The sequence below is a fragment of the Chelon labrosus genome, assembly GCF_963514085.1.
Source record: "Chelon labrosus genome assembly, chromosome: 7".
NCBI classification, from domain to species: domain Eukaryota; kingdom Metazoa; phylum Chordata; class Actinopteri; order Mugiliformes; family Mugilidae; genus Chelon; species Chelon labrosus.
Window position 1 is genome coordinate 26,546,637 of NC_140343.1, and position 22,288 is coordinate 26,568,924.

Sequence of the window (22,288 nt, forward strand, 5' to 3'; positions counted from 1 at the left end):
TGAGTTTCCTTCCTCCAACTAATCATCTAAATATGTTAAACTTGGACGTGCAGCTCTCCAAATGGAATTTAATGATCCTGTTTAATTAATGATGAGCAATTACCTCCCCCTCAGTTTGGCGGGAGCTGAAAGCTGATGAGGCCAACTCAGTTCAAAATAGAAAATGAGAAGTAGGTGTGTGTGCAACAACGATCTGTGCATGGGAGAGTTTGCAAAACTGTTGTACACTGCACTCCGGTCAATGCACTTACTATTGTGTTGTGACGGCTCTTGAGTCTAGCTGGTCCATGTGATCCTGGCAGTTCCAGCTTGGTCTTTAAAATTTAACTAAAAGCATGTTATTAAAATAATTTTCTTGAGAGCAGATGTGGACTCAGCTTTTGTACAGTTTCCTAAAATCAAGATCTTTCTGTAGGCTGATATATTTAGAAATACAAATATATTAGTTACATGTGGGAAAATGGGCTAATTAAAACTGTAACAGTGACCTACCTGCTCTAATCTTGATTGATGATCAACAGGAAAAAAATTAGTTCTGAAAAAATTCTTCATTACCAGGGATTTAATAAAACCTGCTAAATATGTCTATTAAAATATAACATACGAAAAAATACACTGTTACATCATCTGTAATGTCTAAAATGCAACCACGACTTCACACATGCAGACAAACATACATAATACAGAATAAAACATTAATCTTATGGTTCTGACCGGTGCAACATAAATAGGTGGTTTCATAACAACAAATAAATAAAGGCAATAATGGGGCTTAACAAACAAACAATTTTTGACTAAATTAAAAGTTACATTAAGCCACAATACACCATTAAATGTTCTAAACACAATGAAATGATCTGCAAAAGACATAATTCTGTCAGAGAAATCAACAATGGGAGTAAAACAACTGCAACTAAACGTCTAATTAAAAGAACAGAACTAAGAACTCGGCTGGTACCAGACCATTATTGCTCTGAATATAATGAAAATCTAAAACTGCAATCTACAGCAGTGTAAAAAGCTGTGCTGTTGTTGAAATGTGCACTTTTACCTGTTTGTTACAATCAGTTAAAATGCAACATGTACAGTTCTTCAGGTGGGGAAAAATAAATAAGTGAATTTTACATAACTTTCAGCTGTTTCAAACCTTCTTTTATTGCTCCTGTATAACACTGCTCTGCTTTTCGTATTTCACTCATTCGGTATTTGTGCTGTGTACAACTTCTAGCATCGAGCAGTAGTATCTAATTAATTTTCATCAAGACAGCATCAACTTTCAGCAATCAACGCTCCTATTCCAGTCTCCTATTTCTGCCTCCAGCAGCTGTTGAATTTATTTTAAACTCTTTACTTCCTGTGTTCCATATATGAGAACTACATTTTAATCTTCAATCAGCACTTCTGGTTATAGTTTAAAGAGTCTTTTAAAAGTTCCACAAAATTTATGAATTAAATACTGAACAATGTTTTTGTTTGTGAACCAAAACAGGTGGTGGTTTAAAATGCTTAAGCAAAAACTGTACAAAAAAATAAAATAAAATATCCCTTCAAACAACTACTTTTAATGGAACTGGCTCAGTTTGACAGAATGATGGTTTAATTGAAAATCTTCTGTCTATTAAGAGGTTGAAAACCCAGTCCTTAGACCAACTGTGAAGCCCTGGGCAGAGGAAATGAAGGGATAATGATCTTCCCTTCCTCTAAAATCCCCAGACAGTACTACTTCCTCTCTCACTAGAGCTGATCAATGTGCGTCTATAACTCTCTGGGGTGAATTTGTGTAACGGCATGAATGTGTAGCAGAGTGTTACCAAAAGAAAAGTGCATGCTGAGAAAATCCTTCCGAGTTAAAAAAAAAAAAAAGAAAAAAGTTAGAGGAAAAAAAACAGGTGAGCGAGGCCTTTCAACTGTGTGGTGTCTCTGGTGTGGTGGATCCTGGACAGATCTGCCTGGCTGGCACTGAACAGCACTCAGAGCTCAGGGAAGATGACAGGAAATGGACGCGGCAAGCCAGGTCATCCAGGAAATCCTTTTGTAGCTTTGTTATCGCTTGAGAAAGCACAACGGGCAGGGACTGTACACTGAGAAGGATGGAGTCCAGTTTCTCTTCCAGAGCCACGATCCTCCGGTCCAGCTCCCCGCTTCGATGCTGCAGCTCTGACACCAGATCGTACATCATGTTCTGTGTCTGGCAGGCGACACGGAGACAGTACACACATCTGACACTCTGATCTTACTTCCAGATAAAGTGATACAGGATTTCTCTCCAAATTATTCCAAACTAAGATTACATAATATGTCAAGGTTTAGTTTTACCTTAAGGCCACTATGGGCCGTACTTACTAAATGTGCAAATTCACTTTTCACAAACTTAACAAAACAATATTTTTACAAATTCCAATTCCCCGTGTCACATTAAAGGCCAAGTGACAACTGCACATTGGTTAATTTTTGTGTATTGTAATTGAGCAATTGATTAATGAACTTTTAATAAAATGAGTAATAATAATAATAATCACAATGAGTGTTTCATCTTGGCACGAAACTACAATTTAACAGTGTGAAATAAGGCTTAAAATAGATACTATTTAAGTAAAGGTAATGTTCCCCTTTGGCAGTCTGTAGAAATTGAGCATAACAAACCTTTGCGAGATCAGCGACTGTATTGGCCTGGTCAGTTAATTTCCTTTGCTCCATTTTGACCCTTCGTAGTCTAGAGTCGAAAACCAGAACCACACTCACTTTTGTGCCAAAGGAAATAAACGCATTGTAGAGTTTGTCTTGAGAACAACTTAAATCGTAACTCATGCGATCGAATGAATAAACATCCTGCCACAAATTTAAATCTAATTTACAAAAGGAGGAAAGTGCAGGACTTAACCCTGCATGCCCTGATGATGATTTATTGACACCTACTGGTGAATGGCTTGCAGGAATTTCCGCTGATGGTGGCGAACTCTGGCGTGGTCAATCTTCTTGACCAGCTTGGTGTTTTTGTAGATGAGCCACGTCTCCCTCAACACATTTGCTGCCGTGTTTTTTATCTGAGGAATTAATATACGGCCAGTGAAATAGCAGAGCAGGATGTTCATGTCAGGTCTCTGTTTGGTTTCTTTGAGAGAGTCTTTGAGACACAAATCAGACAGAACTTAACCTGTTGTGTGTGGTCAAAGAGCAAAAATTGTATTCTGTTTAAACTTAAGTTAAACTGTTATAATATTATAAGTAATGTTCAATGGATATGCATCTCTGTTTGTAGACAGACCTTTTTGTAGAGCTGCGTATCCATCATAAAGTTATGGACGTGTTTCTCGGCTCTGGTGAGTTCTGACTTTCTTGCAACAACGGCCACCACCAAGGCTGTGCAGCCAGCTCCCTGAGAAGAAGAAGAGATTAGCATCAGTGTGTTTAGTTAAATATATACAAATATACAAATATATCTTCTTTTACATATTTTCACCACAACAAATCAGTATGAATCCTACCATAATTCCTGTTAACAGGCAAACCCCTTTTCCACAGTATGTGTGAGGGACCATATCTCCATAGCCAATGGACAGGAAGGTGATGGAGATCAGCCACATTGCTCCGAGGAAGGTGCTAGTCACTTCCTGTGCATCGTGATACCTGTTGAGACATGACACCTGAATGTAACGACAGCTGATGTTAAAGCTGCAGAGAGGCGGTATGTGTTTGCTCAGTTAATCCAATTTTTTACTTGAAGACTTGGTTTCTTAAAGCCATAGCCACCATTTGACCTATACCTCTCACATACGCGTACAGTCCATGCTGCAATGATCCAACAGGACACACTGAAGACCAGCAGGACTGTGCCGGGGCAGATGGTCATCAGGGTTTTCATGACGAAACGGGTGTCAAAGTTGATCTTGTTGAGCGCCCCGATGCTGCGAGAGGAGGCGTCCGTGAACAGCTTGCTGTGGAGCAGCATGACCCGCCCAATCAGGTAGAGGCGCAGGAACATGGGCACGGAGAGGATGATGTCGACATCGGCGTCGGCCACTGAGGCTGTGTAGCTGAAGGCCAGTCGGGCGGTCCAGGTGAACACATACTGGCCTGGGATTGGATGGATGGCACAGACGAGGAGCTCCAACATGACGAAGAGGATCCGCTCAAAGGTCATGGCTATCCTCCAGTCGTCAGCGCCATTGTCCACCATGAAGAGCTGTAGACAGCGAGAACAAGAGTAACTAATGATTCATGCATGGACTGAATAATGAACAAAGTGTCATCATTTGTGACCAATCAAGTCACCAAGGAAAGGTGACGGGTTTAACACTGATGATTATGTTTTCTCAAATTTAAGTTATAATATTAAATGCATCCATAATGATCTAACAGACTGTGTTGCTTATGGCACCAACACATAACAATTACTCCCTTATTGAGAATTCTTTTTCTGACTATTCGTTCACACAGTAGTGTGTACACTCGGAGCCATTTGTGTGGCACTCAGGGAGCAAGCTGGGGGTTAGGTGCTTGGCACCTCAACCATGGATGTTGGGGGAAGTGAAATTGGGACCCACCGGTCCCAAGCTGCATATCTAACTGCTACTCCTCAGCGATACAATTATTGATGTAACAAACTTGTGTTGACTGAGTCCTTGACTCACTACTAAAATGAATTAAAAGTTCTTGCATATTAGGATCTATGTCAGTTAAGCCACACAGATTCACAAGACATGTTTCGTCAGTCATACACGGTCCGTCACTCATTCCTTCCTTTATCTGTCTGCCAGAGAAGGTAGAAAGAGTTAAATTTTAAATGTCACATAAGCAGCACTGATTAGACCTCTGTTGAGTTTTAAATAACACACCTGCAGGTACTTCTTATCGCCATAGCTGTCACTAAAGAGAATTATACTGAGATTGTCGAGATGACCCCTTTAAAAGCATGATGTGAGATTATAAATAAATATACATAGATATTTTAATTATACCCATGTTCTGCCCCAAGTTAAGCAGCCTAATTACTTGGAAAACCATCCTTTGGTTGAGTTGTCCAAGCCAAGGGTTTTATCCACAGCGACTCAGTATTAGACAAATAAACTGCGCCCAATAAGTCAGATATGCTCAAATAAAGTTAATGCAGTCACATCATGATTAACTTGAAGGAAGCTCTGAGACACATCCAGAAGCTGTGGAAATAGCTGGGCACTTGAGTTTATATTTTTTCCAGCACACATAGGTTCTTTAACTTTTACTCATACCTGGATTTCCCTTGCGTGGTACATCACAATAAGTCCAAGAAGAATAGCAGTAGAGAGGCTGATGAGGCCTTTCAGTACATATGAATACATGGATTCCTGTGCACAACGGAAACATGAACATTGTGAGTGCAGTGGAAAGTGTACCATATGTTATTCATCTGTTGATCTGTATATCTAAGCATGTTTGCTGTACCTTGTTGTAAAAGCCCCTTGACAGCTCAGTTTCAATGACCATGACAATGATGCCAAACATCCCACAGACCAAAGCATAGTCGCTCAGCTGTTTGCGCTTCCCAAAGAGAGCCCTTCTCTGACCCAGCCGGTAGCTGATGTCCTTCGACTTCTTCTGTGGCACGCTACCTTCCTCCCTGGTCAGGTTTTCGCTGTTGGCCTTACTGGAGTCTTCTCTGATGACTTTGGAGAAGGCGTCCTCAAGGATTGTGCTGTGAAGAAGCTGAAGAGGCTGCTGGCTTGAATTAAGGTCTGAAAGACTAGATCTCAAAGAGCCATGACTGCTCAGCGGCCTCAGTGCGTCCCCGTTAGCTACGGTGTCAGGAAGGGGAGGAGTGTGTTTGGAAAGGGAGAGTTTTGTTCCACTGAGGTGCTGAGAGTTTGTCTGCAAAGGAGATTGGACACAGACCTTAAAGTTATTTTCTCAAATAGAATAAGTAATATATTAAAAAGCAAGCCATTTTTTAATGGGCGCATTAAAATGATTAGATTGTTATTGAAAATCTGTTTCTAAATTGTTAAACAATTCAATGGCCTTCTCCTAAAGTTGACAACTCTCTTTGTTAATGTCTTCAGTTCTTTGTTCTTCTTCGTGTTCTTCCAACATGGGATTTTGTGTTTATAAAAGAAGTTTATTTTGACAAAGTTGTTCAGTGTTTCCATGTGATTCATCTAAAAATGCCAGTAAATAACTGCCAGCCGTATATAAAGAAAAAATCACATACCTGACTTTGTCGCTGTCTGGTTCTCTCCTCCACTAAATCCTGGTTCTCTAGTGAACTGTACTGGCTGATGGAGGAAGAGTTAAGACTTTTGTTACTGACTGGTGCAGATGACCTCTTCATCCATGGAGCGCTGGTCAGTGGATTGTAAGTGAGATGACGGCACTTGAGGACAATGGACGGGTCTCCAGATGACTTGCAGGTCTGATCATCTGTTATCGGGCAGTGGGAGTCTTGCTTTTGACATTGCTGAACTAACAGAGGCTCTTTACCAAATAGCTCCCGCCAGTTGGCGTCCACTCCGGCAGCGGGCTGAGGCTTTTTATGAAGTTTCTGATTTGCCTTGGCACACTCAACAGAGTTCAGAGGAATGTTGAACAGATTTGGACAAGCTGCTTGACTGCTGTCTTTGAGTTTCAGATGATTGCAGTGCTGTTCAGTTCGACCTTCTCGGTCAGTGCACTGAGGCGTAAAATTATCCTTTGGATGGTTTGTTGCAGGTTTCAACGGATATCTTTGGTTTGTTAGCCGTGGTAAAACCTGGCAAGTGGTTGGTATTGTGGTGTTTTGTGAAAAAGTGTGTTGTGAAGATGAGAGGCTTGTCTTATTTGTAACTCTGGAGAGACAGTCCTGGACGGTTCCCTGTTTTGATTGTGGTTCAAAACTAGAGGCCTCTGAATGATGGTGGGCATCAGGACAGGAACAACCACATCTGTCATTGTGGTTTGGATGTTCTAAACTGGGCCCTGCCCTTTCTTCTAAAGCTGAATCCTCTTCTGCGCCGCTGACCTGGCCACAAAGCAGCAGCCAGTCCTCGTCACTCAGCTGTGATAAGGTTAGGTTTCTGGTTTTCAGTGGCGATATCTGGGCTGAACCTCTTGGAGGACGGATTCCATTGGATCTTTCGTGCAGTGAGGATGAAACACAGCACAGACTCTTCTCTTGTGGGAATGAGGACGTTTCAGCGCCAGAGGCTCCAGAGTACGGATCATGGTTCCCATCGGGGGTTTTTGTCAAAGAGGACGGACCCCCCGAGACGCAGAGTTTGTGATCCCCATCGTGGAAGACTTCCCCCGTCGAGTCAAGACGGCGCGTTGCATTGGTGGGTTTGACCAGAATCAACCTCATGGTATCACTTCGGCGCTGAAATGACGTCACATTAAGATAATTTTTCATGTCACCAACAAAAGATCATGAAATTTGACTAAATGAGATACACTCAGTACAGATTAATGTGTACACAGCAGTCATCAATTTCTAGACAAACAAAAGAAATAAGTGTCCCCAAATTTACTGAACTTCACGCTCAGTACTCTTCTACAAGTAAAAGTTCAAAATGTTACAAAAGTACAAATACTCAGCTGTCAGACGCGGTGATGATCGAAGATTCTGGGGGACGTATGTGTGAAATCTAAACTAGAGAAATCTGTCATTAGATAGATGGAAGGCTGATTGTCGAGTATTGTTGGTGCACTGTAGGGCATCCATAGGGGGTTTATGATTCTCATTGCAAGTATATCCCAACAGGTAGCCATCTAGGGGCCCCATTTCTCACTTTTTTACATGGCCCCAAAACAATGACAGTGCACCACCCTGTCTGAACTTCATTTCTCATTACTTAGAGAGGTGCATTTTAAAATGTAAGATAAGACAGAGCTAATTAATTTATACACAGTTTTGTAACTTCTTGATTTCTCCCAGAATCAATGTCTTTTCTTTTGTCTTAACCTGTCAATAACCCATAATTTATTTGTTGACTATATATTATACATGGGGAGCTATTGGATAGTGGCTAGAGAAGCAGCTTGGTACCTTAAGTCAGCACCTAACCCTAAAATGGGTCTCCCGGGGCGGGGCGCTATACCCAAGTGGTCGTCTGGCATATACTATTATTAATCCAAGGCTGCAAAGCAATCACATAAAAATCCTATGGACATGTAAACTGGGAAAATGTAAATGCTTGAGTAAAGCACAGGTACCTTAAATATGTATGGTGCTATAACAGATTTGCACCACTAAAGGACTTATACATATCCACATACAAGGAAACCAGTGTTATTCTAATGTAATAATGTTAAATCCGAACAAAAATGAATCTTAAATTAACTCAAATTAAATTGAACAAACAAAGCCTCCAACAGCTGGGATAGGCTTAAGCCCCCTGCAACTCTTCACAGGACAAGCAGTTACAGAAGATGAATGAATGAATGAAACAAAGCCTCCTTCATTGAGTAACTATTGAAGGCAAACTGTCAGAGTTACAAAAGCAATCATTTGCTTAATCTCAGATTTTATGTTTTTTTTTGTTTTTTGTTTTTTTTCTTTCCCCAGTGGTTGTGAATATAAAACATTCTGTCAAAAGCAGACGTGACCCCCCTCCCTCTTATGTTTGTTTGCTGTGCATGGAAATCAGAAAGGCTCAGAGACTCACAGTGAGCAAGCAGCTAGTACTGATACTAAGATTTAGGAAGTGGATTCACTTTGTTCATTTAGTATTTAGTAGTTAGTATAACGTTTTAGGTGAGAAATAAATCAGTTGAAGCAACAGTTGGAGGTTTTTAAACTAAAAAATGATATCTGATGTTGATCATAATGTGAAAAATTATCCCGAAACATATCCACAGATAGACAAATGTTCGATGTTTGTTGCCAAAAAACACACCACAGAGTAAATATGCTCAAAGGTAACACTATACAATTGTAATAATTTATCTTTACATAATTTATGACTTTGACATTTATCTATAATTTTAAAGAGAGCAAATCTGATTATTCCAAGTGCTGCTTGTCTTGTTTTGTACTTTAACCAGTATGAAACACATGATTAAATTTTAATAATTTTCCTTAATAAATATAAACAGCATGGGAGCAAATTCCGTCTACTACATGTGATTCTTACCTTCTTCTTGCACGTGTTATTTTATCCAAACTTGAAGAAGCAGGTTACAGAAAGTGCTCCTGATTTGCAGAACTAAAGTGTGAAGAAGAAGAGGAGCAGACTGAGTGGGTGTTGAACGGCGGCTTGCCTCCTCCCAGTACGAACACTCAATAAAGGAGGTTTAGAGACGCTTTCCTTTGAAAGTAATGATTAGAATTCAACATGAAGAAAGAAAAGGGCAGCAGCAGCTGGCCTGGTAAAGGGTTGCCATGCAAATGGACGGGGAGTGGGAGGGTGCAGCAACAGGTCGGGATGCAGGGACAACAAAAAATCTGGGACATCAGACCAGCGTGTTTAGGCGGAACATCACACGTAGAAGCTCAAAGACGACAGTCTCATTTTGGAGAGGACTGGTAGGTTGCTAGGGAAAGGAAGATGAATTGGTAGCTTTCGACACAAAGAGGGACATAGAAGGTCAGTTGAAGTTGTCATTGAAGCTCTGTGGTTCAAAGGCCTTCGCGCAGTCTCTTATCTCCTCCGCCACAAGAGCCTGCAGGACAAAAGTGTCCATTTTTAAACCCGTCTCTGAATGAATCATGCCAGTGAGTGCAAGGTCTCATCAGCTGTGTCCAAGAAGATCTAACAAACGTAACTGCAGGAGTACTTTCACAATGACTGTATAAAGGGAAGCACTCAAAAACACCACCAATGATTAAAGGAAGTTATGAGAGCACATGACCTCATTTGTTCAACATCTAGATTTTAAAGTTTGAATGGCCTACACGTTTTCCTTTTATTCTCAGGCCTGTAGAATAACTGTGCTCCTAAACTTCATTTCCCCAAATAGCACTGTTGATATTCTGCTCAAAGAGTTTTCTTATTTTTCACATAACTTGCTAATATGTAGAGTACTCCATCTTTATTTTGTTCATCCTCTCTCTACCTGGCATCAGACAAACCTACAAAGCCAGCAGCTTGCCGCCTCAGCAGCTCAGTATATGAATGTTGCTGCGGTGGAGAAAACCTTTGTAACCCGCTCACGCCCATTGTCAGTGGCTGTATAAATGATTACTAAACTCAGTTAAAAGCAACAGAGCTACAATCATTGCTTGTTTTTAATCATGTCCTACATTTCCTATGGCAGTGTTTTGGAACAATCAGAAACAATTTGTCTGAAAAATTCATTTTTGTTCTTGCACTGAACTGGATTTCAGTTGTTCTGTTAGCACCGGAGATGTTTCTAGCTATAGCATGACCCAGTTTTGCACTTAACATGACATACTGCGGAACTGTAGGTTTGTGATTGAGGATCCAAGTTTCATCCAGGCACACATGGCCCCAATTTTAGCACAAACACAGCACAGACTATATCCAGATTATAGCCCGAGCCATTTGTTTGGCCCTAAATTTCTTTTCTGTGATAAAGAATATCGATTATGGAGGCCGAATTCAGCTACTCTTTGACGCCTGGAGAGGTTACTCAAAAAAATTAAAAACACAATTTTGTTCTAGTTCTAGTCATTTTAAAAGCTTTAACCAAATTCACAATCCAATTAAAACCTTTCAGCCTGTAAGAAAGCGGTTCCATTCATTCTTTCCATCTTTTAGGGCAGATGGGTTGCTACATCAGGGGATCTGATGTCCATTAACCCACCTGACATTGAATCAAGTAGCTTATTTGGTTTTCCTAAATCTGAAAGTGATAGATTCTTAGCAATCCTAACTCAACCAATGGGCATGGGCAATCACTTAAAACACTGTAAGGAAAGCATCTGCTCAGTATTACATCAGGTGCATAATGCTTAATAGCCAGTATACATCATATTTGACGTCTTCACTTGTTTCTAATGAAACTCTAATTTCCTCAGGGCAACAATAGTGGCTTCAAAGGAGAGGCCATCTGTTCTACAACTTAATTAAAGAAGCAGCTGTTTTTACAAATCTACCCTATTTTGCTGGAGGTTAGAGCAGTCTAATCTGGACACAAAGCTAATCAACTTTTTCCTTGAATGAAGAGTCAAGATGGAACTCTAACTCCGCTGCAGCTTTTATGAATACACATTGCATTGCAGAAAGAAAAACAAATTCCACTTCAGCATGTAGTTTGATTTATGAGCCCCCTAACAAAATGGAGTGCATTTAAAAAAGGAGAAGAGAAAAAAAAGAGATGTAATGAGTGAGCTGTGAAATTTAATTAATAAGTTACTTTCAAAACATCTGGCTTTCCATCTCCCCAGAAGTGCTAGAAAAAAAAGATCAATTACATTTATTATTAGATATAGAGATGAGAGGCCACGTGCACAAACATGATGATCAAGAGTTACCATGATAGGTGAAAATGACTTTCTCCTCTCTAGTGAATGCAACAAAATAGCTGCGTCCCTCTATCATTAAAGAGATTGTTTCTGGGTGAGCAGTGATGACACTCTCGTCAGCAACACTCATTTTTCGATGAAATGATTCTGTTTTCCAGTGGAAGTCTCCAATGTGCATAGGCAGACAGTTTTCATGTGGAGTTATGGGGGAAACAGTGCATTCACTTTGTGTTGTAGGAGGAAAAGCGTTGGTTGAGGGGGTTCTCTGGCGCCTTAATCCACTCCTTCTTCAGCATTTGCTTCAGCTGCGACAATCTCATGTTGGGGTTCTCCTTTTTTAGGCGAGGCATGTTTTCCTCCTCATAAGCAGCAAATGCTGCTTTCATCCTCCGCTCTGGGTGGCGATCCATGTCGTCAGGGCCCGTGCTGGAAGACAGAATCAGCGATAACAAAGTGATAACATTTCCTGCAAGCACAAGGCCAACAGGATGGCATGCACACTTTAGATACCTGAGTACAGCGATGGCATCTTCTATTGTTCTGGCTTCCACGGTTCCTTCTTCAGGGATAATTCTGTTCACATTCTCCTCCAGTGGCGTATCCAGGAGGCTTTTTTCTGAGGGAAGAAATTTATTGTGAAACATGACGTGATAATCACTGGAATAGCTACTGTTGTGTGATTTTTACTGGATCTCCACTTTACACTAACCAGCAGTCAGTATCTTCAAGCTGAAATGTACCTTTCGGCTTGAGCTGTTGCTCCTGCTGCTGCTGCTGTTCGTTCTGAAGCGTCTCCTCGATCTGGGCACGAGTCACTTTTCCAGCAGCCTCCTTCTGGGATTTGCCTTTCAGTCTGGCAGCCTCCTCATCCAGAAGTCGCTGGTTTTCCTTTTTCCTCTCAAGGAGTTCCAGTCTCTTCTTCTCCTTGTCATCCTGCAGCGGAAGAAAACATTTGCGGGTGAGGTGACAAATGGGTTATTTTGCCAACCTACATGTTTTACTGCACATTAAATTACATGAGTTATGCTCCCCTGAAATCACTATGGATTAGGAATCAAACAGACATGTGTACAAAATATTAAGCGGTTAAAAAAAGAAAACTTAAAATATATCCCACATTGAGTAGATAGTAGCTTTAGCAAGTTCTGTACATCTCGATAATATCCGGGCTTCATTTTGCTGAAGCAAAATTTACTTCAGTAGATATTGGTACATCAGACAGTTGATATTTTTCACATTACCTACTTGTTCATGTTTGAGTCTACTTAACACCTGCAGATGTTGTACCTGCCAATAACAGCTGGTTTTGTTATGCATTTCTTATTTGCACCGTTATTGTTCTTTACACCATCATGTTCCAATCTGCTAAATCAACAACTCATTGTCCCACTAGGAAGAATTAAGATTTAATCCCAACCAGGCTTAGTCTGTGGATATGTGTGCGTAACGAATAAGAGCCACTAATAGGCTTCCAATAATCATGAAAACTGAATACAGTGAATTTCATTTTCAAATATGATCATTTTTCCAGTGTTTTTCCTGTTTGTTTCCATGTCAGCCCTAAACATTTCAGCATTTAATATTTGCACAGGCGTCGATAGTATGGATCAACTTAGTTATGATCATAAATTTGGACACGACATGCAGTTGGAGGGAAATAATACCTTTCTCTGCCCTTTTTTGAGTACATGCTTGTCAGTTTCCTGCCACAGGGCATCCTCCTCTTCCTGCTTCTTACGGGCATCTGCCACCGCCTTGGCCTCAGCCTTGCGGGCTTTGGCTGTGGCAGCCTTGGAGTTCTCGCCCTGGAACTTCTTTGGCATCCCAACAGCTGCCTTTTAGCTGGAAGGGACAGAGACAAACAAGGGAGATAGAATCATACGAGTCTGACTATTTTTCTAGACAGCTGCACAACACTGATATGGCCAGCTTTCACTTGGGGCTTGTGGCTTTTGGATGTTTAGTATGAAAATCTACCACTGTTAAATATTCAATGTGCATATGACAGATAAAGTGCAGCAGTTCTTTCAGAACTATAGACAGATGAGCAGACAGATTGGAAAGGTACCTACTACAATTTAATGTAACGTGTACCGGAAGCCAATGACTCTTGTTAGAGGGCTACCGTGTCCATAACTATTTAAGCACGGCGTTTACCAAACGTCTACGCTTACAAAGAGGAGGTTAACAAAACCTCTAAAATTATACGGACGACTGCAGTTTTGCTTGTCAGTGTAGCTAGTTAGCATTAGCTAGTTAGCCTGATAAACCAGACATGTTTACTTGTTACCGAGCCCACCGTTCCCTGTACTGTTTCGCCGGAATTTACCTAAAAGGGCAATCATCGCAATACGTAAATGTTGGGACATAAATGTGGTTTCATTACCAGTATGATAGGAAAACCAGGTCGTAAAGAGACGACGAGTTACTGATGTTTCGAAGAGGCACCCGCCACCTCCTCTCCGAAACCAGCGCGCACTCTGATGACGTCACACCTTCAATCTCAGTTTCTTTACCTGACATGATATTCTTTCTCAGGATTCACACATTTGCACATTAATTATACAGGTCAGTTTTCTACTTGAACTCCTATATCTAAATGTCAACAAACTTTACTGTTTACTTTATAACTGTAAAACAAAATTGCTGCCATAAATCGAATATAATGTCCCACACAACTTAATATGATTTTGAATTAATGTCTTGTTACCGCCTGTTCACATTGTAACCTATTCCAAATAATTCCTGTTTAATGCGCCCTACATGTTTCTCTGGATCACTGATTGTAGGAAATTAACACTGCAGCTGTTTCATTTTTGTTATCTTTTCCGTCTTGACGTCCTTTTTGGTCACACTGTACATTCAGCATTTTGAATCTATTTCTTTATTATTAATGAAAATTTAAATGCAAATTGTACAAAGAAAACCCACAACTAAAAAGTCAGGTATAAGCTATACAATTTTATTGCAACACATGACTGGCAATAAAATAAACTGTTACATTGCTGTTGTATTTAAATTGAAGGACACAGAAGAGATGTTAAAATTAAACCGTTATTGTGTAGTTATGATAAATAATAAGAACACGAACTATATGGATGGTAAAAGTTCAAAAAACTAATTGATGGTAAATAGTCATGCATCTTTCTGATCAAGATGGGAACTTTGACCTGGAACACAGAAACAGCTGGAGCTCATCTGTACAGTCTGTGTGCTCTTCATTAGAAGTCATTGTCACTTTCCTCCAGCACAGGGGGTCTCATGGCTCCCTTGTAGGGACGATTACCACCTGACAAAGGGCCCTCCAAACTGTCATCCTCCAAATCCTTGCTCTCCTCCTCCTCTTCCTCCTCCTCCTCGCCTTCCTCATCTTCCTCATCATCCTCGTCCACATCAATCTCGCTGTCTTCAGTCTGAAACGGCGGACAAATATGGACACATGTGATACGTGACAACCACAGCAATTACAAAAATTGTAGCTGTCTGTCTTTAGACCACAGTCAGATGATTAAATATCAATGTCAAACTTCCTTGGGTAACTACTGAACACACAATGTCAAACCCAACAGAATGGGGATGTTTTTATTCCAACTAAACACAGAACCTTCTAATATTTCCTAACTACTTCAGTCAGATAAGAGGGACTAATCAGTTCTGTAATAAAACACGCAAGGGAATCCCTGCACCCTAACATATCTGCCGGGACTAAGCAATAACCTAATTTAAAGGAAAAATCCATCCTGAAGTCCAACTTTATTATTCTTAAAAATATTGCAGTGTCTTGTATAGACACTGTATAGTGTGTGCGTCCCTTATGGTATGACGCAGGTGCTCATGCACATGTGCTCTGTGTGTACATTTTAAACCACTGTGCAGCTTCTGTTTCAGCAGGTCTACAAGCTTTGGCCCAATTTTCTCCTTCTACTCCACCTTGTTACCTGTATGAACATTTTAGGCGGCTGATGCAGAGCCATTCTTTTTCCTGCATGAAGAGCCTCTTTTCCGGTTTGAGGATGGATTTTTTTTCTTTAAATACTCAAGGTGGAACAAGACGTGAACTAGAGCCTACTTCGACACAAACCTTTCCTTTCCGCTGTTTTTTGGCACGCGGAATTGACCTTCTGGAAACAGCTAAAGAGGCCTTAGGGAATACGAATTGAGCGGCAACAACAGAAAAAAAGTAAGTATAAGGACGGTAAGTTGGAAACCAAAAGGTGTGAGGTCAGAAACAAGAACAAACAAACAAGGTGAATGACTGAAAATAGCAAATAAACCATAGCAAGTAATTCTCAGTGAGCACCATTTGGGACCACAAAGAGTAAAACAGAAAACCTTAAAGAATCTTAACACTTCATTTGAGGGACACAAAATGAAAAGAGGTAGAAGTAATAGTTATGACATTACTAACCTCATCACTGTCACCACCCTGCATGTTCCCAATGAAACGTCCTCCTCTCCCTTGGTTAATAAAAAGAGAAAGCAATGCAGAATTTGAATGCATGCAAGTACATGTTGTCGGTAGTGGTAAGTCTGATTCTTAAACTTATACAGCTTTAATGTAACTAATTCAGATAACAGAACACAAAACAAGAAAACAATATCCCCTTTTCTGTGTACCTGCCATGATGCCATTTCTTGTGGGCCGTGGCTTGGAAGGTCGCACCTCTTCAATGTCGCTGTCTGAACCTTCGTCCTCTGGAACGTCCATGTCAGAGTCCTCATCTTTCACTGCAGAAAAAGAATATATTTAATAAAATCATTCTGTATCAACATAAAAAGGATTTGGATAATGATTTTTTCTGTGTGCTTCTTTCTGTTCATCGCACATGAACCCTTCATCAGGTCCTTCTCTTCCTCTCTCAGTTTGTGCTGCATTACCCTCAGAGTGTTTTCAGCTTCCTGCAGAGGAGACAGAACATCTGTGAAACACTACTGTATGTTCAGGCAGTTTCAGCGTTAAAATCAATCTCTACTTTCTTTTATACAGAGAGGTGGCCATCCTATGCCATGCAGTATGTCAGCTATTTTCACCACGCTTGCCTTTTCCATCTCCAGAGATGATTAATAAGTATCTTACTTTTCGTTATCACAGGCCAGTGATTGACCATTTTTATGGACAGGTAGTGGAAGCAGGATAAGAACAATTGTAGTTTGGAAACTACTCTCAAAACATAAGACAAGGACAATGGACTCTTGTCACTCTCATCTTAGGCCAGTATAAGTGATTTCCTTCCTTCAATTCACAAAAAAGTTTCCATATTCTTAAGAATAATCTACATTTTTCAGATCAATACCGGTGTCTTGGTTATGCTGAGCATTACTGAGATAGTACTGAAATATATTTAAGCAAAGGTATGTTTGAATGTTAGACAGACTCACCTCAAACCTTTCCTGTTCCAGTCTATGGTATTCATCCAGTTGAGACTCCAGGAACGTGAGGTTCCTGTACTTCTCCACGAAGGTATCATACTGCTTCTGCAGATCTTCCTCAATCTTCTCATATTCATCCATGAACGCTGGCCTAACAGATAAAAAGAGGGAGAACAAAAGTCTTATTTTGCAACCACTTGCAAGGTGAGGAGAAAAGGCACACTTATCAATCAGTAAAAGTTTTGTTTAATGGCTTGCTGAAAGCTGAAGAAAGTAAGCATAAAAAAGTCTAACTGCTGCACAAATTTTGGCTTGCAAATAATTAAAATCAAAATTTAATCTAATGATTAATTTTCCCTTGAGAATATGGTCAATCTTGGCACTTTGCCTGTCTGGTACCTGTCAAGTCATAAACTGACCTGACACTCTGTAGTGTCTGGAGCCTCTTCCGATTCCTTTCCAGCTCCTGCTTCTTCTTTTCTATCTTGGCGTCCAGACTGGCCTCATCAGAAACAACGTTACTCAGCATGTCTTTGGTCTTTTCCACACTTTCCTTGAACACAAAAGCACAGCGGCAAGTTCAGTGGTCCAGTATTTAAAAGATTAAACAGATCCTTAATGATTTTTGTGGAAAGAATTTGGGAGTGAAATGCAAATCGGCAAGAATAAATACAGACCAAAACCTCCTTAATTGCAGCTTTGAGGGCCTTTTCTGTCTCATTGACCTCCAGGGGTCTGGCAATGGCCGCAGTTCTCATTTCCTGTGAGTGACATAAAAACAAAGTTACCAAAGTCATCTCCTGCACCACTCTCACTGATGCCTTTTCAAACCTACTGCATTGCAACAGCAGTTTTTCTCGTAAAGCTGTTGCTCTAATCTGAGACATGTTTCATCATCATCATCATCAACCGTTTTTTATTCAGGGAGAAATTGACTGAGCATCAAGCTCTTTTACAGCAATGCCCTGAGTTACAGAATGGGACACACTGATGCTCATCAGCAATAAGAACAAAATAATTGAGGTTTTAAACGTTGCTTGGGAGGCAATAAAGCAAAGAATACCAAAACCAACACCGACATCAATAAATTCAAAACCATTCCAAAAATCAAAAAATCCTTTCTGTTTTGTCCCTTACCCTTAGATCCACCTCTTTCCCCAGTAAATCATACAGTGTGGCTCCTTTAGAAGTGACTTCAGATGCCAGCTGCCGGGCTGCTTTAAGATCTGAGATCTAAAATGAAGACAAAGTGAGAACAAATCAGACACACATAGTTTTCCCCACTAACTAGGATTTCATATAAGATCAATTAAAAAAAAGAGCAACAACAAATTAAAAAGAAAGATGAAAAAGTTACTCTCATATCAAAGTTTTGAAAGAGGGTAAAAACTAAATATTTAATAATATGAGGTTGTTTAGTCAAACATTATGTGCTGAGAGTCTGTGTGGATTAGAGATAAAGTCTCCAAATAGAAGTTCAACAAAAGATAATTAAACCAACTTGAATTTAGGGAATATTTCCAAATGCAAAACTATGTAATATTTGCTTAAAAAAAAATAAAAAGTGTCACAAACTAAATGTCACTGTACATCACTTTTCAAACTTCTTACTACTGACAACTTAGTTCAAATAAATCAAACAGATTAAACATTAAAAACAGTGCTAAAACTGGACCTCACCCGTGACCCAAGGTCAAACTTGAACTTGTTGTTGTCCTCCTCAACTTTTTCTCCCAGAGCCATCTGCTTGGTTTTCATTGCACTGTACAGTACTGAGGTAATCTTCAGCATCTCTTTGACTGCGTAACCATCAGCCTGGTAGAGACGCTTGGTGTTCAACTTGATGTGAGCCTTTGTTGCCTGTAACCACACAAGACACTGGTTATGACTGACAAACAGCAAGCCTTCTACTGAGAGGAATAAAAGGCACAATCTGTAAGACATGATGTTACCATGAACTCCGCCACAGCCTTGATGAAGAATATTCTGTCTGACTCTGTGTCCACATCAGTGGGAATATCAATCTGAGGCTCATATCTACATGCAGAAAGAGATGGATAGGAAGCAAATGACAAAACGCCAGATGTATCACAGCATCTTCTATTACATGACTACACATGGTGGAGGTTAAGCATATCAAAGTAAAAATATGGATATCTGAGATCAAATAATCTGAGTTGATAGGTAAGTAGGACATACATTCCAATCAAAGAAACCTTAGCATCAGTTTATATGTTGGCAGGATTTCTCCAGAATGTGTTTGTAAACTCAAGCATACCTCTTTACAAGCCAAATTAGGATTTCTGCCACGAGAGTGAAGTTAGGTGTTCTGAAGTTCTCCATGGATATCAAGCGAGGATATCCCAAAGCCCTCATCATTTCTGTGAAATCTGTCAAATATGACACAGTTCCCATTACACATTTCATGTTTAATGTTTATCACATACAACAGGAAGAAGACAAAACACACTCACTTACTTCTTAAGTCTCTGAATGACATTTTGACCAGCAAGCAACGTAGAGCAAAATGTACACTGATGTTTCCTCTGAAAGCAAAACAGTGATGGGTGAGTTACGGAAAACAAGACACCGACTCATGCACGTAATATTGTCTGTGTCATTGTACAAACTCCAAATATCTCTGTGACACATTTTTGATATCACAATACAAATGTATTGAAAGTACACGAACCACTGTCCATATCACCATAAAAAAACAAACAGATCCTGACTTTAATCGACATTTTAAGCAAGTGAAGGTTAAAAATTATACACAATTATATCATATAATCACTGGTGATTTTTTTCCGCGAGCATGAATTTCATAAATCTTGCACATCTTACCTTTTTGTTCAACCAACAATCGTGCCTGAGAACGTAGCCTCGGTTTAAGTAGCACAGTTGTGATTACACAGTCTAGCTAGCTTGTCGCTAGCTGGAAGTTAGCAGAAAGCTAACACTCTGAGTCGCTGGTGGCTAACATTAGGCTAACTTATAAATAGACATTATGGTTTAACTAGCTGACAGGCAGTTGTCAAACGGAGCATGCTGTGTCTACGGTGAGGAGTTTATTGCCCGTTGTTGTTATGTGCAAACTAGCAGCTCCTTCGCCTCTACCATAGTCTCTATGGAAACGGATTCGTGTTCAACGGAAGCTCAATGCGACCAAAAACTATGAAGCGCGCTCAACTTTGGAGCTGTGTTGTTAATGACTGCTGTATCTATCTATACCTGAAGTCATTTCTTGCCATATCTTGTCATCCAGTTAAGCGCCAGCATTTTTCAGTCTACTTTAAGGAGTTTTTTAACCCTTAAATAACCATTTAAAATGTACTTGTCTCTCATAACTTGTAAATCAATGTGGCTAAAAGTTAACAAATTATTTCTGAGCACCAATGCAAAAAATTAAATGAAATTTTACTAACTAGCAACTCTGAGGCACAATTACAATACAATCACAAATCCATTAATATTTCTATATAATTCTGGTAAGATACTTAGCGCCTGTTTCTAATACTGACCCGTCTGCAGTATGGTTGCACTGTCTGTGTTACTTTATTTAGTATAACAATAGAAATAGAAAGCAGCTGTTCACTCAATTATTTTTGTAAGTATACGTTGTATTTGCATGAACATAATAGTAACATGTCATGTTACTATTTACTTAAAAGAACCTCCTTCATAGACCAGACAAACAGAGTATTTACATGCATTCAAAATATATCACTCACCAAAATACACAATCCGAAGTTGTGAAAGATATCATGAGCTCGTATATTTGGATTTATCTGTCCACTCTCATTAAATGCAAAATAAGGGCAGCCGGAAGGGAATTTAGTAACATATGTCAAACTTTTAATGGTCATTCTACTTAAGCCACAAATCCTAAAATTAGATGTTATCTGAAAATGTGACACTCTTGAATTTAGCTTGACTCATGGACACACCATCTCCGTCATCTTGAGAGAGAGAGCTCAACTCACTGCAGCTTAAGAAAACACAAGGAAAAAGATAAAACACAAGCAAATTAACAACAACCAATTTTGTCAGATTATTTGAACTGACAAGCAAGAGTAGCAACTTGTCAGGTCCACAACTCCAGATTCCAGCTTTGAACGACAGGCTCGTCCTCGCAAGGTTCATTACTTTTAGGTTACACTAAAAACATTTTCATTGTCGTTTGCAGTACCTGTTGTGAGCTTGCACTGCGTTTGCGTATTTGTTTATTTTCAATCACTGTATTGATCCCACATGGGGAAATCATTTTTCTGTGTTTGACCCACCCACTCATTCACACAGTAATGTGTGCACTCGGAGCAGTGTGCTGCCACCATCGGCTGCCACCTGGGTTAGGTGCTTGCTTATCAGCCATGGATGAGAGGATGTGAGCCTTCGGTCCTAGAACTGCTTCTCTAACCACTTCTCCACACCTTTGTTTCTGTGTTTGCTGATATGGTCAGTATTTGCAATATGTTACTGTATTTGTTTGTTTTGTGAGTATGTGCAGTACATGTGTTGTCACACTGATGTAGACATTTCCTTAATTTGCTTGAGCTTGCGTTGTCTATCTGCATGTGTTGTTGAGTTGCAGTGCATTGAACTCTCTCGGCCTCTGTAATAATTATTCCACTGTATTTATTGTGATTTTGCAAGCGAGCTTTAAATAGAAAACGGTATAGCATAATTTAAAATAATTTATGCTTTAATCTATTTTATTTTTTAACTGATGAATGTAATGCTTTAACTTGTAATTGAGTGTGTTGAAGTTGTGGACTGAATACATGTCGCAGTACTACCGACAGCCACGAGGAGGCGACACCTCTCAGTGTGAGCCACTGGTCTTTTATATCTACGGGCTGCACTCCTGACGCAGAGCATGATGGAGCAAACTGGCGAACCCCCTCACAACAACAACAACCCGGCCGGTAATGAACCTCCTCCCTGCGGCCTCCACAGTAAACGCCTGAAGGAGCTGGAGAATGCCGCCCTGCAAACCACTTTAATATCAAGGATGGAGACGGAATCCGGTGCGGACGCCGGGAGCTGGACGGAGCAGCAGTCCGTGGAAGGTGAACAGTCGAACGGCTTGTCCTTGAACCACCGGTCGGCCCCGCCGCAGTTGAGCGCAGACACCGTGGAGGAGTTGGAGGAGGAAGGAGTGGAGCCGGGGACGAATGTGGCCAAGGAGCGTGTCGAGGAGGAAAGAACCCTGACGGACCATTTAAACAAACGACTGCTTTCCTCGTTTCTGGAAAAGCTTAACGAAAGGGACCTGGCGCTTCCCGGTGTTCAGCGCCTGGACTGTGCTGTAGCCGACGAGGACTCTAACAGGGCCGCAGATGAGTGGTGAAGCACCGGGCTGAAGAGAAATGCCGCAGCGGCGACGACATGGAGGTCGGCTGAGGGATTCAGGACCAACGTGCACGGAAGCACAACATTAAAAGACAGACCTGCTGTGTGGCCTACCAGTGTAATCTGGAAGAGTGTATGAAAACGCCATGTTTACTTTTGTATTGTAAGAATGGATGAAAGATTAAGAATGCA

General features: G+C 40.4%; 3 protein-coding genes across 5 annotated transcripts; all 3 read right to left on the reverse strand.

Moving 5' to 3' along the window:
* Positions 1 to 1,634: 1,634 nt before the first annotated feature.
* Positions 1,635 to 7,341, reverse strand: kcnn1b (potassium intermediate/small conductance calcium-activated channel, subfamily N, member 1b). The gene is made up of 9 exons (XM_084548611.1): positions 6,185 to 7,341; positions 5,422 to 5,844; positions 5,229 to 5,324; positions 3,765 to 4,183; positions 3,486 to 3,627; positions 3,266 to 3,376; positions 2,917 to 3,044; positions 2,644 to 2,713; positions 1,635 to 2,188 (listed from the first exon to the last, which is right to left on the reverse strand). The coding sequence occupies exons 1-9, from the start codon at positions 7,307 to 7,309 to the stop codon at positions 1,904 to 1,906; spliced, it is 2,799 nt and encodes a 932-aa protein (XP_084404737.1). The 5' UTR covers positions 7,310 to 7,341; the 3' UTR covers positions 1,635 to 1,903.
* A 3,891-nt stretch (positions 7,342 to 11,232) lies between these two features.
* On the reverse strand, positions 11,233 to 13,877 carry ccdc124 (coiled-coil domain containing 124). Its single transcript, XM_084548619.1, has 5 exons — positions 13,761 to 13,877; positions 13,039 to 13,216; positions 12,115 to 12,307; positions 11,885 to 11,990; positions 11,233 to 11,800 (listed from the first exon to the last, which is right to left on the reverse strand). Exons 2-5 carry the CDS (start codon positions 13,195 to 13,197, stop codon positions 11,596 to 11,598), a joined length of 663 nt encoding a protein of 220 aa, XP_084404745.1. The 5' UTR covers positions 13,198 to 13,216; positions 13,761 to 13,877; the 3' UTR covers positions 11,233 to 11,595.
* Positions 13,878 to 14,315: 438 nt separating this feature from the next.
* cluap1 (clusterin associated protein 1) lies at positions 14,316 to 20,290 on the reverse strand. 3 transcript variants are annotated; one of them, XM_084548616.1, is made up of 13 exons: positions 19,589 to 20,290; positions 19,223 to 19,290; positions 19,023 to 19,134; positions 18,697 to 18,781; positions 18,425 to 18,604; positions 17,882 to 17,977; positions 17,422 to 17,505; positions 17,164 to 17,297; positions 16,754 to 16,895; positions 16,201 to 16,273; positions 15,992 to 16,102; positions 15,783 to 15,832; positions 14,316 to 14,787 (listed from the first exon to the last, which is right to left on the reverse strand). In XM_084548616.1, the coding sequence occupies exons 2-13, from the start codon at positions 19,242 to 19,244 to the stop codon at positions 14,596 to 14,598; spliced, it is 1,281 nt and encodes a 426-aa protein (XP_084404742.1). In that variant the 5' UTR covers positions 19,245 to 19,290; positions 19,589 to 20,290; the 3' UTR covers positions 14,316 to 14,595. The 3 variants fall into 3 exon arrangements, with proteins under 3 accessions (XP_084404742.1, XP_084404743.1, XP_084404741.1); XM_084548617.1 differs by having other exon boundaries at positions 19,223 to 20,290; XM_084548615.1 differs by having other exon boundaries at positions 19,023 to 20,290.
* Between the last annotated feature and the right edge of the window lie 1,998 nt (positions 20,291 to 22,288).

Coding starts and splice junctions, on each gene's coding strand:
- kcnn1b (XM_084548611.1), bottom strand. CDS start 7,309: ATGAGGTTGATTCTGGTCAAACCCACCAATGCAACGCGCCGTCTTGAC. Junction 5,325..5,421: donor CAAGGGGCTTTTACAACAAG/GTACAGCAAACA, acceptor CGTTGTGCACAG/GAATCCATGTATTCATATGT. Junction 2,714..2,916: donor TTCCTGCAAGCCATTCACCA/GTAGGTGTCAAT, acceptor TTTCGACTCTAG/ACTACGAAGGGTCAAAATGG.
- ccdc124 (XM_084548619.1), bottom strand. CDS start 13,197: ATGCCAAAGAAGTTCCAGGGCGAGAACTCCAAGGCTGCCACAGCCAAA. Junction 12,308..13,038: donor TCAAAAAAGGGCAGAGAAAG/GTATTATTTCCC, acceptor CTTCCGCTGCAG/GATGACAAGGAGAAGAAGAG. Junction 11,991..12,114: donor GCAACAGCTCAAGCCGAAAG/GTACATTTCAGC, acceptor TTCTTCCCTCAG/AAAAAAGCCTCCTGGATACG.
- cluap1 (XM_084548615.1), bottom strand. CDS start 19,171: ATGAAATGTGTAATGGGAACTGTGTCATATTTGACAGATTTCACAGAA. Junction 16,274..16,753: donor TGGAACAGGAAAGGTTTGAG/GTGAGTCTGTCT, acceptor TCTCCTCTGCAG/GAAGCTGAAAACACTCTGAG. Junction 15,833..15,991: donor AAGAAATGGCATCATGGCAG/GTACACAGAAAA, acceptor TTATTAACCAAG/GGAGAGGAGGACGTTTCATT.